Here is a 13,701-nt window from a genome sequence, read left to right on the forward strand (position 1 = left end):
GTACATGTAACACTATAGCAACAGATGCACCACAAAAATGATCAAATACATGTATAGTGTACAAGGCACAAGCACAATGTACATGTACATAACATGTTGCAGTAATGAATTCATAAACTGTGTATACAAATTTACATGTACTTTATGTATAAAAACAATGCTTGCTATTTTTCATATCCTTTACATAAACTGAAACAAAATTTTGTCCTCAAATCTCCCTCTCCCTCCCCCTCCTCCCTCTCTCTCCCCTCAATGCTCTTACCAGTTCCATTACTGCAGTGGTCCATGATGTTAGCAGTTTGATTCCCTGCTGGGCCATCTCTGTCAGCTCCTTAGCTCTCTGGTCATTCAACTCAAACTGCTTCTTTGTGATAATCTTTAGAATAAAAGTAAATTCACTTTCAAAACCAAATGAAATTGGTATAACTTTACATGTATATACAGTACATTCTACAAGCACTATTCTTTATTTTTTAATTTTAAAAATTAAATAATTATAACACTATACAAGCTCTAGTATTCTTATTTCTTACTTCATTGTTATAGCGGGCTAGTTCTGATATGAATCTAACGTGCTCTGATCGAATGACCTCCACACGATTCTGAATTGCGACGGTGACCTTCTCTTCCTGCTGCTCACTAGTGCAGGTCCACTTGGACTGATCGTAATGAGGTAACTGCCTTATCCAGTCAGCAAAACGTATCTGGACATCACCGTATAAGGGAGCCACTGGTAGCAGCTGGAGGAATCGATCAAAAATAGAGAAAAAATTAGTTAATACAATGTCATTATAATACAAGTAAGTTGATACAATTACAGTGTAGCCTCTTTATTAAGGACACCATTGGGCCCACACTACCTGTCCTTAATACATGTACAGTGTAGCCTCTTTATTAAGGACACCATTGGGCCCACACTACCTGTCCTTAATACATGTACAGTGTAGCCTCTTTATTAAGGACACCATTGGGCCCACACTACCTGTCCTTAATACATGTACAGTGTAGCCTCTTTATTAAGGACACCATTGGGCCCACACTACCTGTCCTTAATAAAGAGGTGTCAGAAGTACTTACAAAATATCCTCAACCCTCATTATAAAGGATATACATGTACATGTACATTAATTGCAACCAAAATTAAAGAATCAAAGTACATGTACATGGGTATATGCTCCTGCTTAGTCAATTCTTACTTTGAAGAGTTTGTCCACTCGTGATATGTTCAGTTTCTTGAGTCGATTTATATTGACAACATTTCCATCCAAGAGGACCATACCATACCCAATAGCCTAACAATAGTAACAAGAAAACATGAGAACCAGTAACATATGTACATGCACATGTACATGTATGCATGTACATGTACATGTATGTACATGTACATGTAAGTATGCATGTATACATGTACTTATCCAATAAAAGCTGGATACTGGCTGAAACAGGCAGAATGTGATTTAAAAGCTATGCTTATTCTAAACCAGAATGAAGGAGTGCAATGTTTAAGTCATGCATGGAGTGGGACTGTCAACAATAAAAAAATCAACAAACAACATGTAAACTATAAATCCCTTATCTTCACTGAAATCCTCTAATGACACACCACAGAGCTTCAATGCAACTACATGTACACCATGCATAATATACATGTAGTGCATGTATTGCATTTGCATTTAAATTAAATGTATATTCTATTTTATTTTATTTTTTTGTACCTTTAATAAAATGTATTTCTCATTAGGCAGTACAAACAGCTGCTCCTCGTAATACTGACAGCAGAGGTTAATGGTCTCAACCAAAACATCCTCATAACCAGGAACCTATTCATAACACATGTAGTTCAAAATATCACACATACATGTACATGTACATTGCACTTTTCTGCTTCTCACCTTCCTTCCCTCCTTCCCTCCCCCTCACTCCCTCTCTCTCTCTCCCCTCACCCTCTCTCTCTTTCTATTACCTCTTCCAAGTGTTTCTTCAGTTCATTGGTGATGCTGTTGTTAGTAGCAAAGAAGATGGATATCGTCTGAGACTCTTCAATAGCAAAGGCATCAACATTACCTCTATTGAGAATATTCTCAGCTCTAGAGGGAGAGAAAATGAGAGAGCGAGAGAGAGAGAGAGAGAGAGAGAGAGAGAGAGAGAGAGAGAGAGAGAACAGCAATAAAATGCATATCCATTTAAATAATAATAGGAGCAGCTGTACATGTGTACATCACAGACTGTACTGTATGTAACTTTAAATAGAACAACAAACAAAAGAGACTGTTCTCACTAATCCAGTGAAAGGAATCATGAGCATATACTTACATGTACAGCACAAACACACACTCAATACAAGTGCACTAATATACACATACATATATGTACATGTGCACATTATTAAATTACACTCTACATTGTACATGTAACTATATAATTCAACTATAGAAGTGTCACGTGTGTTATATTCAAATGCTAATCACACTGTACTATGCTTTGATCTATTATACAGTAATACCAAGACACTCCTCCAGGATAAAGTAATACAAGAACGAGACACTCATTATTTATTAATAATTTATTATAAGCCACTCCCATTAGCTCAAACCATACCCACCTCTTGTAACAGGCGAGATCGTTATTGATACAAGCCTTCATGTTTTTGAGAGAGTCCAGAGTAGCAAACATGTTGATTAGTTTAGCAAGCGTCATGAGGTATGTTTCTGATATGAAGTCCTTCTTTCTCTCGGGATGGGCTAGGAGACGAATCTCCTCACAGAACCTTGTAATGGCAGAGTTTAAGAACCTCATGAGGTCTTTGGCTTTAGCAACCTCCGGGCCAAGGACGTGGACGGTCTTCTCGTATATCTCTAACCTATTGGCTTGGTCATGAGCTTTGATCTGAGAGAGAGAAAGAGAGGGAGAGAGGAACAGAAAGAAAAAAAGAAAGGTAAAGATATACATTAATTGAAACATAGAGAGAGAGAGAGAGGGAGAAAGAGAGAGAGAGAGGGAGAAAGAGAGAGAGAGAGGGAGAAAGAGAGAGAGAGAGGGAGAGAGAGAGGGAGAAAGAGAGAGAGAGAGGGAGAGAGAGAGAGAGAGAGAGAGAGAGAGAGAGAGAGAGAGAGAGAGAGAGGGAGGGGGGAGTGGGAGGAGAGTATAAAGAGACAGGGGTATATTATAAAGTCAGCAACTGGTGTTATTAAATACAAATTCCAACACTCCATAAAAAGTAAACTGAGTATTTAACAGTATTGATATTCACACAATGCAAAATACACCTTGTACATGGCATAAAACATAAGAGCAGAATACATACATGTACACTGCACCCACACAATCACCATTAAGAAAAAAATAAACTAAAAAATAAAACAAAATATACTTTCCTAATTGCCTTGATTACATGTAATATGGAGATACCACAAAGAAGCACTGTGCATCTATGTTATCTACATAGTACTTTCATACAGAATTTTAGATTTTAGATCCAGTCTAGTTGCATATCACATAGCTAGACATTTGGGACATGTGAACTGTGTACAGTAATGATTTTGACTAATTATTATCAATTTTCAACAAAGTATGAGAAGTATACAGAAATAAACATTGTGCTGTTAATTTAGACAAGCTTTGGGGTTTGACTGTTTTTCATTCCTGCCCATCTCAAAATAAAGACAGGCTAGTAGTATTAAGAAGAAATAATACTATACATGCAAGTTAGTATCTTATAGAAGAAAATAAAAATGGATTCCAATTCCTATAGCGTCCCATTAAATAATAATCTCTAAAGTGGATAGGAGGACATTTTGTTCCTCCCATATATGTACAGTGCGTACATTGTATATATACAGTCTATGCTGTACTGGTAAAAGTAAAATAAATTACTATTAGGAGATGCTATTGTGAAAGGCAAGTGTTTACTCTGCTGAACATAAACAAAGAAAAATCATCAAAAACACTTGGAACTAAAGATAGGATAGATAGAGGGTCTTACGGCAGGCACGGCACGAGAGAGCGAGCGCCATGTATAAAGAGTACCAGCATAGTCCTCGCCTTGATCTAGAATAACGTTCTAAAATAATCGAAAAAAAAAAACAAAATTAATGTTAATTGCCACAAATATAAGCCATGATGGGTGTCTGGGTCATCTCTGTGTACAAACCAAGTTGGAGCAGATGGTGGCTTCTTCGTTATAGCGTCCTATGCCTGTAATGAAGGCCGTCCTGTCAGCAAAGTTGGTGTCGAAGGAGACCTCGTAGACGAGTGAGGTTGGCTCCGGCTCTATGATGGGCTGTTCGTCTGGGAGGGAGAGCTCCTTGAGGCAATCCACGTTCGTAATGGCATCCTTGAGAGTAGCCATTTTATAATTGAGAGAGGAAGAAAGAAGAGGGGAGAGAGAGAGTGGATGGCCCTTTTAGTCAGACCCTCGCTCTCTAATGCAGCAAAATTGGTACAATAAACGGAGGATTACTTAAAGTGTACGAAGAAATGCGGAGATATCGTATACGGAATAAAGACGGAAGTGACCGGGCGGTAAACCACACCCACACCATGCACGGATTTATTCCTGAAAACTTTCCGTATTCTTACAATTAGCCACACCCATCAAGTATCACGAGAGTCCGCGGAGATTTAGCAAAACGTGTTTTAAAACCACGCCTCCTTCTCCATTTCTCACTCAGGCCTGAGAGCAGTGAGTTGTGATGGCCATAAAATTAAAGAAGATGTACCGAGGCTACTGGTAAGTCCCAGCCCTTGGGAACAGCAGGCAAAAGTTAACGGACACCAACAATATTTATTGTAAATTATTTCGATTTTTTTCTTTCTCGCCTTGGCAGATTGGGCTCTTGACTGTCGCTCTGTAATTATTGGTATAAAAAGTGAATAAGGAAGGTCCAGGAGCCTCTCTCACGTTCTCTCCTTTTGAAAATTGTCCGGTTATTTTTGAAAGTCAGTAGTAACGTTCCATTTTATTTTTTGTTTTGGAATTGAAATTATTCTTATCAATCATTATAATTATTTTGATTTTCAAAATTGCTTTGTTTGCGTATGTATGTACTTGCATGGGGACAGTGATTATTATTTCTATATAAAGCCCAAGTTAAGTTAATGCATAAAACGATAACTTTGCATCATTCCAATCTTCACAAGTTTTTAAAAAAATCAATGATATTATCACATTATGCCTCTCGTTAAATCCATGTTTATGCAAAGTTAAAGTTTGCAATCCATTTTAAGCATGTCGTAAGAATAATACAACATTACTTTAACGTTTTACTAGCTGTTCTATTTAATGCCCTTGATTTGATCAGCTGTGGGATCATGTGATCCTACTAATAATACATGTACTCCGTCCCTAGTACCGGTACTTGTAGATATGTGTGTAGCAATTAGTATCTCATTATTATTATTATTGTTATTAATTGGCACATGTGTTGCGTTTATGTCTGAATGTATAGCCTTTCCTTTTATTTAATAATAATCGCCAGCTGTACTAATAGTAAATAATAATTATTATTATAGTAAAATTAAAATTGAATTAGGCAGCATCAGTCTCCATGTGTCACTCAGAGTAGCTTATAGTGGCTATAGTGATCTATACCTGAATACTTACTACTGTAAATCAGGATATTTATGTGGTGGAACATTTTTCAAAATTGTGCTATTTTTACTTGTTATTGAATGTGGCATGTAATTAAACGTGTTATCTAATTTTTGCAATATGTGACCATAATTGACAAAAGGTACCTTATGGCGGGTAGGGAAATTTGTCTTTCAAGCCTAAGAAATCCAACTTCCTGAGCCCCATTTATCATAAAATTACTCCACAGGATGCAAAAAGTTACCATGAAACTTTTAGAAACAATGATTGTCTAACAAAGCACTCACAGGTTGATATTTTCCATTATAACGATCAATTTTAAAATCCGCCATAAGGGCCCTTTTGTCAATTATGGTCACATATTCTAATCCAGTATAACTTAATACTGTGTTTACGCTAGCTTCTTTAACTGAGCCAGCCCTGTTTAAAGTGGGCCAGCACAGTTTCATTTGATAGTGTAAACAGTAGCCAAACTGAGCTGAAGTCAGCTGGGCCAAACCAGGCAAGCATGGTTAGTACAGCAGGGCCAGCTCAGTCTGGTTCAGCAAGGTTTGGCCCACTTCTGTAGTGTAAACGCAGCATTAGTCACTGTAAAAATTTTCAGATGGACGGTATCTTTATTGCGATATCTATGTGTCTTCATTCAAATAAGTGTCAATATTCTACTGTCAATGCCCCAGCCTTTCATTAATAGAAAGTACAAGAATATTTAATAGGAAGTAAGAGATGCTTAGTATTGTGAGGCATACTGCTTATTTTTATGGCCCAGCTGTAGTTGGTTCAATTCTACATTATGCTCTGTATTATTATAGCTAAATTTTAATGTGATATCTAATGTTGTATAAACATAATACCTAGAAAAGACCAATTTCCAGCAATTAGAAGCGGACTAACATATTTTATATTCTATTTTTATTTTCTATTCTAGTCCTGTGTTTCTTCCTATTAATCCATTTTATCATAAAGCATTAATCACACTTTATATTGAACAGTTATCCACACATGATTGATCATGTATATAATCACTGCTTCCTTATCATCAACACTTCCACATGTTTCATGTACCCTGTCCCCCACCCGTGCACTCTCCCCTCTATACTCTATTTAATGAGCACCGGACACCCGTTACTTAGCAACGACAGAGGTGTCGTGATTTGAAATTAGGCAGAGAATGTTCCACTAATTTTCAGCTCTTTGGTAGTAGGCCCTTTTAGAAATAGTGCCATTGGGTACATTATAACCTTGAGGTATTAATGAGTAATGCCATACACTTTGGCTCACTACTATGCATTACAGTTTACTACATTTATGAGTATCCCATACTACATTATGACTCATAATGTTGGCATTAGATCATCAAGGATACTATGATGGCCAGATAATGAATGCTTTTCATTGTGATTTAAAGAGCCTTTTAGAGATAATTGTACTATAAATGCTGTTTATTGGTTGTTTTTAAGAATTCAAAAAAGTACTAATTTCAAGACCCATTGTCCCTTATCCAAACTATTCCAGCCTATTTGTATTTTAAAGTTTGAACTAGGTGTCATCGCTATCCTCTTTCTAAAATGAAATCTCTCCTACTGTTTGCATTGTAAACTTGTTGCGTCATCATCATTATTACATCAATAGTGATAGCATCTGATCAGGACTTTTATTAAATAATGAAGACACACCCTTCCCTCGATGATTGCTAAATTACCTGATCACAATAAATCCCTTTACTAACCCAGTGCATACAAATTCCTCCATTGGCTATGTTGATGGAGCCTGCCTGTCTCGGTCACTGTTTTGCTGTGATGTCTCATCTCAATCTAATTTCCTCCCTTATGTTTGGAAGTGGGAATCCATTTTGGGAACAATTGTGCCCCCTGCATCATGCTCTTATAATATTCTAATAGTTCTTCCTAGTATGAAAGATTGTCTTGAGTTTTATGTATTTCACTCTGTGTGTGTATGTGTGTGGTAAGTGGAGCTCATGGTCCTCCTAAGGGTTCTCCTAATAGTAAATACAGAGCCCCTTTTTGTGTACATAAGAACAAATCCCCAAACAGCTGCTATAACCAGCACTTCCTGCTCCTCTACCCACATTCATTGAGTCAATTTTGAATTTCTCTCTCCCTCTGGGAATACTCATAATTCTCATATTTCAATTGCATCAGCCCCTCAGCCTTTGAATGATGTTAAGGAATAGCTTTTGTGTGCAGTTTTCATTGTAATCCATACACCAGCTGACTTTGTTATGATGAGCTATGGATAATAAATTATAGTATGAATGTGCTGGCTGTTTTCAGTATGATAACATCCATGTGTGTCATATACTAATCTTATGTATGATTATTGTCTGTACTTCATTTAACATGAATCAACTATTGAACAATGGTACACATTGTAGTTTAGAATGCTACCACTGTATGGTTGAGTTCTTTGTAATCCAGTCATTGTCTATACTTGTATTTCAGTGAATAATACTATTAGACTTCTTACTATACTAGCTATTGCATGTGAAAGATTGATTGAATAGCAATAGACAGAAGTGGATTGTAAGGGATTGTTCCACTGAATGAGTGAAAGGTTTATTGTGTAGTTGTTATGTTGTGATCGCTTGCATTAATATTGAACAATTATTTTATGATTGTTTTTTTGAAATTATTATTATTATTAAAGAGTCATCATAATTATTTTTTAACATAATCAATCTGGTCTATAATCATCTCAAAAGAAAGAATAATTACAATGGTCAAAAGAAGAGGAAAGAAATAAAGAGAGAGAGGGGGGAATCAATCAAGTTCTTTTTATTTCTATAATCAAATGTTTGTTGTTGCATAATTATACTGCGTGGGTGTGTGTATATGTAGGCATATTATGGTACAGCTGCTACTGAGTGAGTGCGAGATAATGATAACAATTATTATGATGATGAGAAGAATTGATAAGGAAAGAGAGCTAGAGCTATAGAGAGAGAAGTGGGAAGGAAAGGAAAATGAGAGTCATTTGATATCATGAAGCAAACACTGGTGTAACAGGACTCACTCTTGACGTATCATTAGATGTAGTGATGGGTACGAAAAGTGCTGCTCTTTCTTGAGTTGAACACGTAGGAGTAGTTGATCGACTGAATGCATCTCCTTCAATCTGACGGATGGCCCGTACTATTATATCAAGGTTGTTGCGTGGTTCTGGGGTGATTCGGGACTTCTTGCGACTGCTATAGAACTCTACGTCCGATCCTTCTTCAGAATCTTCTCCGGAGCCCATCCTCTCTTGCAGTAGACGGTTCTTTGTCTCTGCCTGGATCCTCAAAGTCCTCTCACGCTGTAGCTCTTCCTTTATCATCTGCAGCTCGTGCTCTGCTGTAAATATTTGTTCGAGCTCTTTAGCAGTTGCTTTCTCCTCATCGACTGTAATGGGGCTCGTGGCTTTGCTGACTTTCCCTCCCTCTGTCATCTTTCCATCGCCTCCTTTAGAATCGTTTGTCCAGTATTTGGTGAGCATCATTCTCATCGTGGTGTTTTGCTGTATGAGCCTGTCTCTGTCTTGATTTAGACGGAAGATGTGCTCAGCTGCATGTTGTAAAACTGAGGCCTAGAGAGAGAGAGGAGAAATTACAAATAAAAAGAAAGTTAAAGGAAGGTGTGAAACAGAAATAATTTTGCTAGAAAATGTAATACTAGTAAGAGAGTACTACTAATTTATGTAAGTGAAGAACAGTTATTGGTTTGTTTTCTTTGACTTACTTTGCTGAGTTTCTCTCCCTGTAGATGTGGCATTAGCATTCGGAGCGTGTGGAAACCAGAATTGATACTTTGCATTCTTCGCCTCTCGTTTGAATTGGCAATCTGTCGTCTGAGCTTCTTGTCAAGAGGCGGTCTCTTCTGTGACTCATCCTCATCATCTTGACTTGTTGTAGCACTGAGAGTGAGAAAAGAAAGTTTTTGTAAATGACAACTAAAAATTTCGAATTTCAGTTTTCGTTTGTATATTTTAAAAAGTACCAAAGTAACAATCTCTCTCTCTCTCTATAATAAATAACTTTTAAAGGTTTTAAACTAAGTTTTGCCATCTATACCTAGCTTTGCTATCTCTCTTTCCCTAGCCTTCTCTTTCTCACCTTGCTTGCCCCTCCTGTACAGATTGGTTGCCCTTCTCAATGACGGATGGGGAAGATAGAGGCTGTTGTGGATAATAGAGGATACCTCCAGAAGGAGTAGGTGCACCTCCTCCTCCAACACTCCTTGCTGGTGTACTGGATGGGGTGGGTGGATAAGGATAGCGAAGACTGGGCGGTATGGCTGTAGCTAGAGGCGAGTAAAACCCCGTGAAAGCTGAAGTGTGATCCATCCCTTCTTCTGCCTCTGTCCTTCGTAGAGATGAGGAAAAGCCTTTAGTGATGAGAGGGGAGTTGAGTAAAGTGTGTTTTGGTGGTGTTTTTTGGTCCAAGATTGTTTACTCAGCCTGGTGGGGGAGATGGATGGGATCAGCTGACTACTGGCAAAGACGGGACGCTCTCCTTTTTCTACTGTAAAAAGCTCCCAGATACGCTTCTGGTCACTTGTAATAGGTTCTCCAATGTCCTAGGGTTCTCTTGGTGTAGTTTTGATGGTGTTAAGCTCATAGGAAAAGGCTAAAAGCTTAAGACGGCGCGTCTTCACTGACCTTGCCGGGCAACAATGGCGTGGAAAATGGCGGGATATCTCGATCGTCGGCGGCGAGTATGCGGTCAGGAGGTATGCGGATTGTACTGACCAATCAAATTCCTTAGAGGGAATTAGCAACCGCGCGTTTATTGCGCAATACACCTCGTGAATCTCCTTATATGGGCATAGAATGACAGAGCCACAAGACACGGGCCTAGTGTACATTATGTAATGCATTTGAATGAACTTTGTATAACCTTGAACATACAGCTGTTCTTGTTACACAACCCGTCTCTGTTTCTAACAGATAGCCCCCACAATGCACATAATGTGTCTCAGTTTGCTTACTGGTCACATTTACTATTATTGGCCTAATGAATTATGCTTCGTTTTCTCAAGCCGTGTTTGTCAAATGTTGCAATGCCTAATAAAACACACAGCTGGCAGCCTGCATCAGCTGACATTCACCTGATGCTTACAATACCGTGGAAGGAGGAACAATGGCCTGCTTGTTGGAGCCAGTCTTCAGCCATTGATAACGATCTTAAAGATTCTGTTAACGTGTGGCATTCCATAAATCAGACTTGGTAGCCCTGAACCCGTCTACATTATGCATGTGGCTGTAATAGTAAGGATTATTGTTTCTTACATAATAATTTTATTTGAGCACTCACATTAGTTATGCTGTTACTATTATTATTACTGGTTATATGGTTCTTATAACTGTTTATTAATACTATTACTGTCCTATTCAATAAAATGCAGGCATGTGATTAGTCATTACAGGTTTTCATTCATCAAGTTATAAAGAGAACATGTGACACATAGCTGCCTAATATAATTGTGCATTGTATGTATGCTGTGTATAAGAATGAGCTTGTTCTGATGCATAAAGTACTTGTATAAACCAAACCTTATTTTTAGTTGTATGTGTGTGTGTGTGTGCGTGCGTGTGTGTGTGTGTGTGCGTGCGTGTGTGTGTGTGTGTGCGTGTGCGTGTGTGTGTGTGTGTGTGTGTGTGTGTTTAATGGTAGCTATTACTTTGCAATTATTTTGTGAAATCAATGTCCATACTCCATAGGGTAAAGCTGTAATATAATATAACTCCTCCTTTCTTTTTTGAAGGTTTTGACAGTCTAAGTAAACAGGTGCTAGTGCAGCAGCTGCTCTCTCATTCATAACTGAATACAATGAGTCAAGGTGGGGCTGCTCCTCCTTGTCCTCATATCAGCTTCCATGATGAGAATCTCTTAGCTATTGATTCTCATCCTCTTTCTCCTCTCCTGGCTTGTGGGACCATGGATGGACAAGTATTAATGTAAGGGATTTTTGATTGTATTTATTTGGTTTTTATTTTTAATATCCTTGTAATATTATTACTAGGCAACTTTACTTAATTATTATTTATTATGCTTACACTGTTTATCATAGTTTTATTAATTATTTATGATTATGATTAATATAGAGTGTTATTACTTCTCTCTCTCTCTCTCTCTCTCTCTCTCTCTCTCTCTCTCTCTCTCTCTCTCTCTCTCTCTCTCTCTCTCTCTCCCTCTCCCCCTCCCCCTCCCTCTCCCTCTCTCTCTCTCTCTCCTCTAGTTATTCTACTAAAGACTACGTCCAACAAACACAAGATCTCAGAATTTCTAGTGATTCCTGTCGCTCCCTTAGGTTTTCGAAATCCGGCAAGAGTAGGTGAATCACATGATAGTACTTATATTCATCAAATGCATACTTGTAGCTGCTTAATCAATGATCATACACTTTGTATTCCTGTCACATGAATAGATATCGTGTACCTATATACCTACTGTACTGTATGTAATTATTGATAATGGATGATGATGCAATGTGTATGTGTGTTTGTGTTTTCCATGCACATATATCTACGGTTCCACTCATTAACAGTTCAGTTCTGTTTTGTCAAGTAATGTACACGTACATGTATCTCGATTGCTTCATCATAGTTTGTATTGTTTGTTACTTGATAGTGTTATTGGATATGCTTATTGTATTTTTTGCTAAGATTATGTTTGTCTCCTTTCTCATTTTCCATACTTCCTTTCTTTCTCCTATTTTGTAGCCTTCTCTTTTTACCTTTCTTCTATAAAACTTATATCGTCTCTCCTTCTTTCTTTCTTTATCTCTCTCTCTCTCTCTCTCCCTCAGTCTCTCTCTCCCCCTCCCTCAGTCTCTCTCTCCCCCTCCCTCAGTCTCTTCCTCTCTCCTCATTTCCTGTTAGCATTTGCCAATGTACATGTAATCTGACAGTCATGCTATAATTGTTTGCTGAGTCATAATTGATACTGAAAGCATTATTAGTTCATCATACAATCACACACACACACACACACATAAACAGAGCCTAATGCATAAACAACCTGTGCTCTTATCCCTTGTTTTGAACTACTCAGCCATGTGTCCACTGACCTTTATACCCTCCCAATATACATGTACATGTACATGTACACTGTGTATGTGTAACTAGTTTACTAGTTCAAAGTGTTTCTCTTTGTTTATGTACTCTTAAGGATGAATGTTGCTTTTGGAGTAAGCATGGGACAGTTTTTGTTAAGGCTGTATTTTTTGAGTTTGTGTTTCCAAAAATATGTACATGTATGTGTAAATATTCGAGGTTTGCCATTTTAAGTTTGTTAGTTTTTGCAGGTGGATTCTTATTTAGAATAATATTAGTATCAGTAGTTATTCTATGTTTGTTGGTAAGCTATTTATTATGCATTTAATTTCCTATTATATTTCTATACAGTATGTATTGATTCTCATTGTTTCAATATGCATGGTCATACTGCATCGTCATCGTCATCATTATTTGTAATAGTTTTGTTGCCTAGTGATAAGCTGATTACTCAATCTATTGTTGTAATAAACAGATGCCATATCAAGTCCTAGTAACCTTGTTAAACTCGTATACTATTAAGAGAGTAATGGCTTAAATTACTTCTGGCTATTGCTAGTTATTAAGGCCTTTATACACTTGTCCACTTTAGATACAGAATTGTAACCTGCTAAAATAGAATCCTCCTCTTTGGTTATGTTCACACTAAGCTACTTTGAAAGAATTGAAAGTGAATTAAACTGCTTTGGCTTCTACAGGTTATGAATATGTAATTAAGACTAATCCACTTCAATCCACCTCAAACTACCTCTGGATGTGGATTGACTGGATCTAGCTTCAATCCTGATTCAAGACAAGTGTGAACAAGCTAATCCTGTTTAAATCCTGGATTTTATCCCAATTCTGGATCCACAGTGGACTAAGTGTGAAAAGGCTATTAGCTACGCGTACATGTATAATAGTATAATGATGGTGCTAATGAAATAATATTTAATGAAATATTTGTTATGCCTATTTACAGCATGGTGCTAGTCCTTTGAAGCTATATTTACCTTTTGTCTCTCTCTCTCTCTCTCTCTCCCTCCTCCCTCCCTCCCTCCCTCACTCTCTCTCTCTCT

The 13,701-nt window shown here is 37.6% G+C and overlaps 3 protein-coding genes across 6 annotated transcripts in view; 1 reads left to right on the top strand and 2 right to left on the bottom strand.

Moving 5' to 3' along the window:
- Window positions 1–4,460, bottom strand: part of LOC100633723 (cytoplasmic FMR1-interacting protein 2-like) — an 11,673-nt gene extending 7,213 nt beyond the window's left edge. Inside the window, exons 1-8 of the mRNA XM_019997097.1 lie at window positions 4,151–4,460; window positions 3,983–4,060; window positions 2,603–2,886; window positions 1,964–2,087; window positions 1,716–1,820; window positions 1,197–1,292; window positions 534–740; window positions 263–376 (exon numbers count right to left, since the gene is read on the bottom strand). Coding sequence (XP_019852656.1) covers window positions 263–376; window positions 534–740; window positions 1,197–1,292; window positions 1,716–1,820; window positions 1,964–2,087; window positions 2,603–2,886; window positions 3,983–4,060; window positions 4,151–4,348 — 1,206 coding nt within the window. The 5' untranslated portion in view covers window positions 4,349–4,460. The remainder of the gene's footprint in view (window positions 1–262; window positions 377–533; window positions 741–1,196; window positions 1,293–1,715; window positions 1,821–1,963; window positions 2,088–2,602; window positions 2,887–3,982; window positions 4,061–4,150) is intronic.
- Window positions 4,461–4,648: 188 nt separating this feature from the next.
- The window catches only part of LOC100633851 (WD repeat-containing protein 55-like), a 16,048-nt gene continuing 6,995 nt past the window's right edge, over window positions 4,649–13,701 (top strand). The window contains exons 1-4 of one of the 3 annotated variants that reach the window (XM_019997120.1): window positions 4,649–4,729; window positions 4,827–4,938; window positions 11,353–11,545; window positions 11,827–11,918. In XM_019997120.1, the coding sequence (XP_019852679.1) occupies window positions 11,418–11,545; window positions 11,827–11,918 (220 nt within the window). In that variant the 5' untranslated portion in view covers window positions 4,649–4,729; window positions 4,827–4,938; window positions 11,353–11,417. Of the gene's footprint in view, window positions 4,763–4,826; window positions 4,939–11,352; window positions 11,546–11,826; window positions 11,923–13,701 lie in introns of those variants that run through there. The other 2 variants (XM_019997121.1, XM_019997122.1) reach the window with 2 other exon arrangements.
- On the bottom strand, window positions 8,285–10,442 carry LOC100635737 (uncharacterized). 2 transcript variants are annotated; one of them, XM_019997123.1, is made up of 4 exons: window positions 9,702–10,442; window positions 9,328–9,502; window positions 8,624–9,175; window positions 8,285–8,542 (listed from the first exon to the last, which is right to left on the bottom strand). In XM_019997123.1, exons 1-4 carry the CDS (start codon window positions 9,929–9,931, stop codon window positions 8,537–8,539), a joined length of 963 nt encoding a protein of 320 aa, XP_019852682.1. In that variant the 5' UTR covers window positions 9,932–10,442; the 3' UTR covers window positions 8,285–8,536. The 2 variants fall into 2 exon arrangements, with proteins under 2 accessions (XP_019852682.1, XP_003386949.1); XM_003386901.3 differs by having other exon boundaries at window positions 8,285–9,175; window positions 9,702–10,441.

Source organism: Amphimedon queenslandica, unplaced genomic scaffold (assembly GCF_000090795.2).
Source record: "Amphimedon queenslandica unplaced genomic scaffold, v1.1 AMPQUscaffold_13384, whole genome shotgun sequence".
NCBI classification, from domain to species: Eukaryota; Metazoa; Porifera; class Demospongiae; order Haplosclerida; family Niphatidae; genus Amphimedon; species Amphimedon queenslandica.

Excerpts from the sequence above, each read along its gene's own strand:
- LOC100635737 (XM_003386901.3), bottom strand. The coding sequence starts at position 9,931 with ATGGATCACACTTCAGCTTTCACGGGGTTTTACTCGCCTCTAGCTACA. Across the intron at positions 9,503-9,701 it reads GTACAGGAGGGGCAAGCAAG|TGCTACAACAAGTCAAGATG; the intron begins GTGAGAAAGAGA and ends TCTCACTCTCAG. Across the intron at positions 9,176-9,327 it reads AGGGAGAGAAACTCAGCAAA|GCCTCAGTTTTACAACATGC; the intron begins GTAAGTCAAAGA and ends CTCTCTCTCTAG.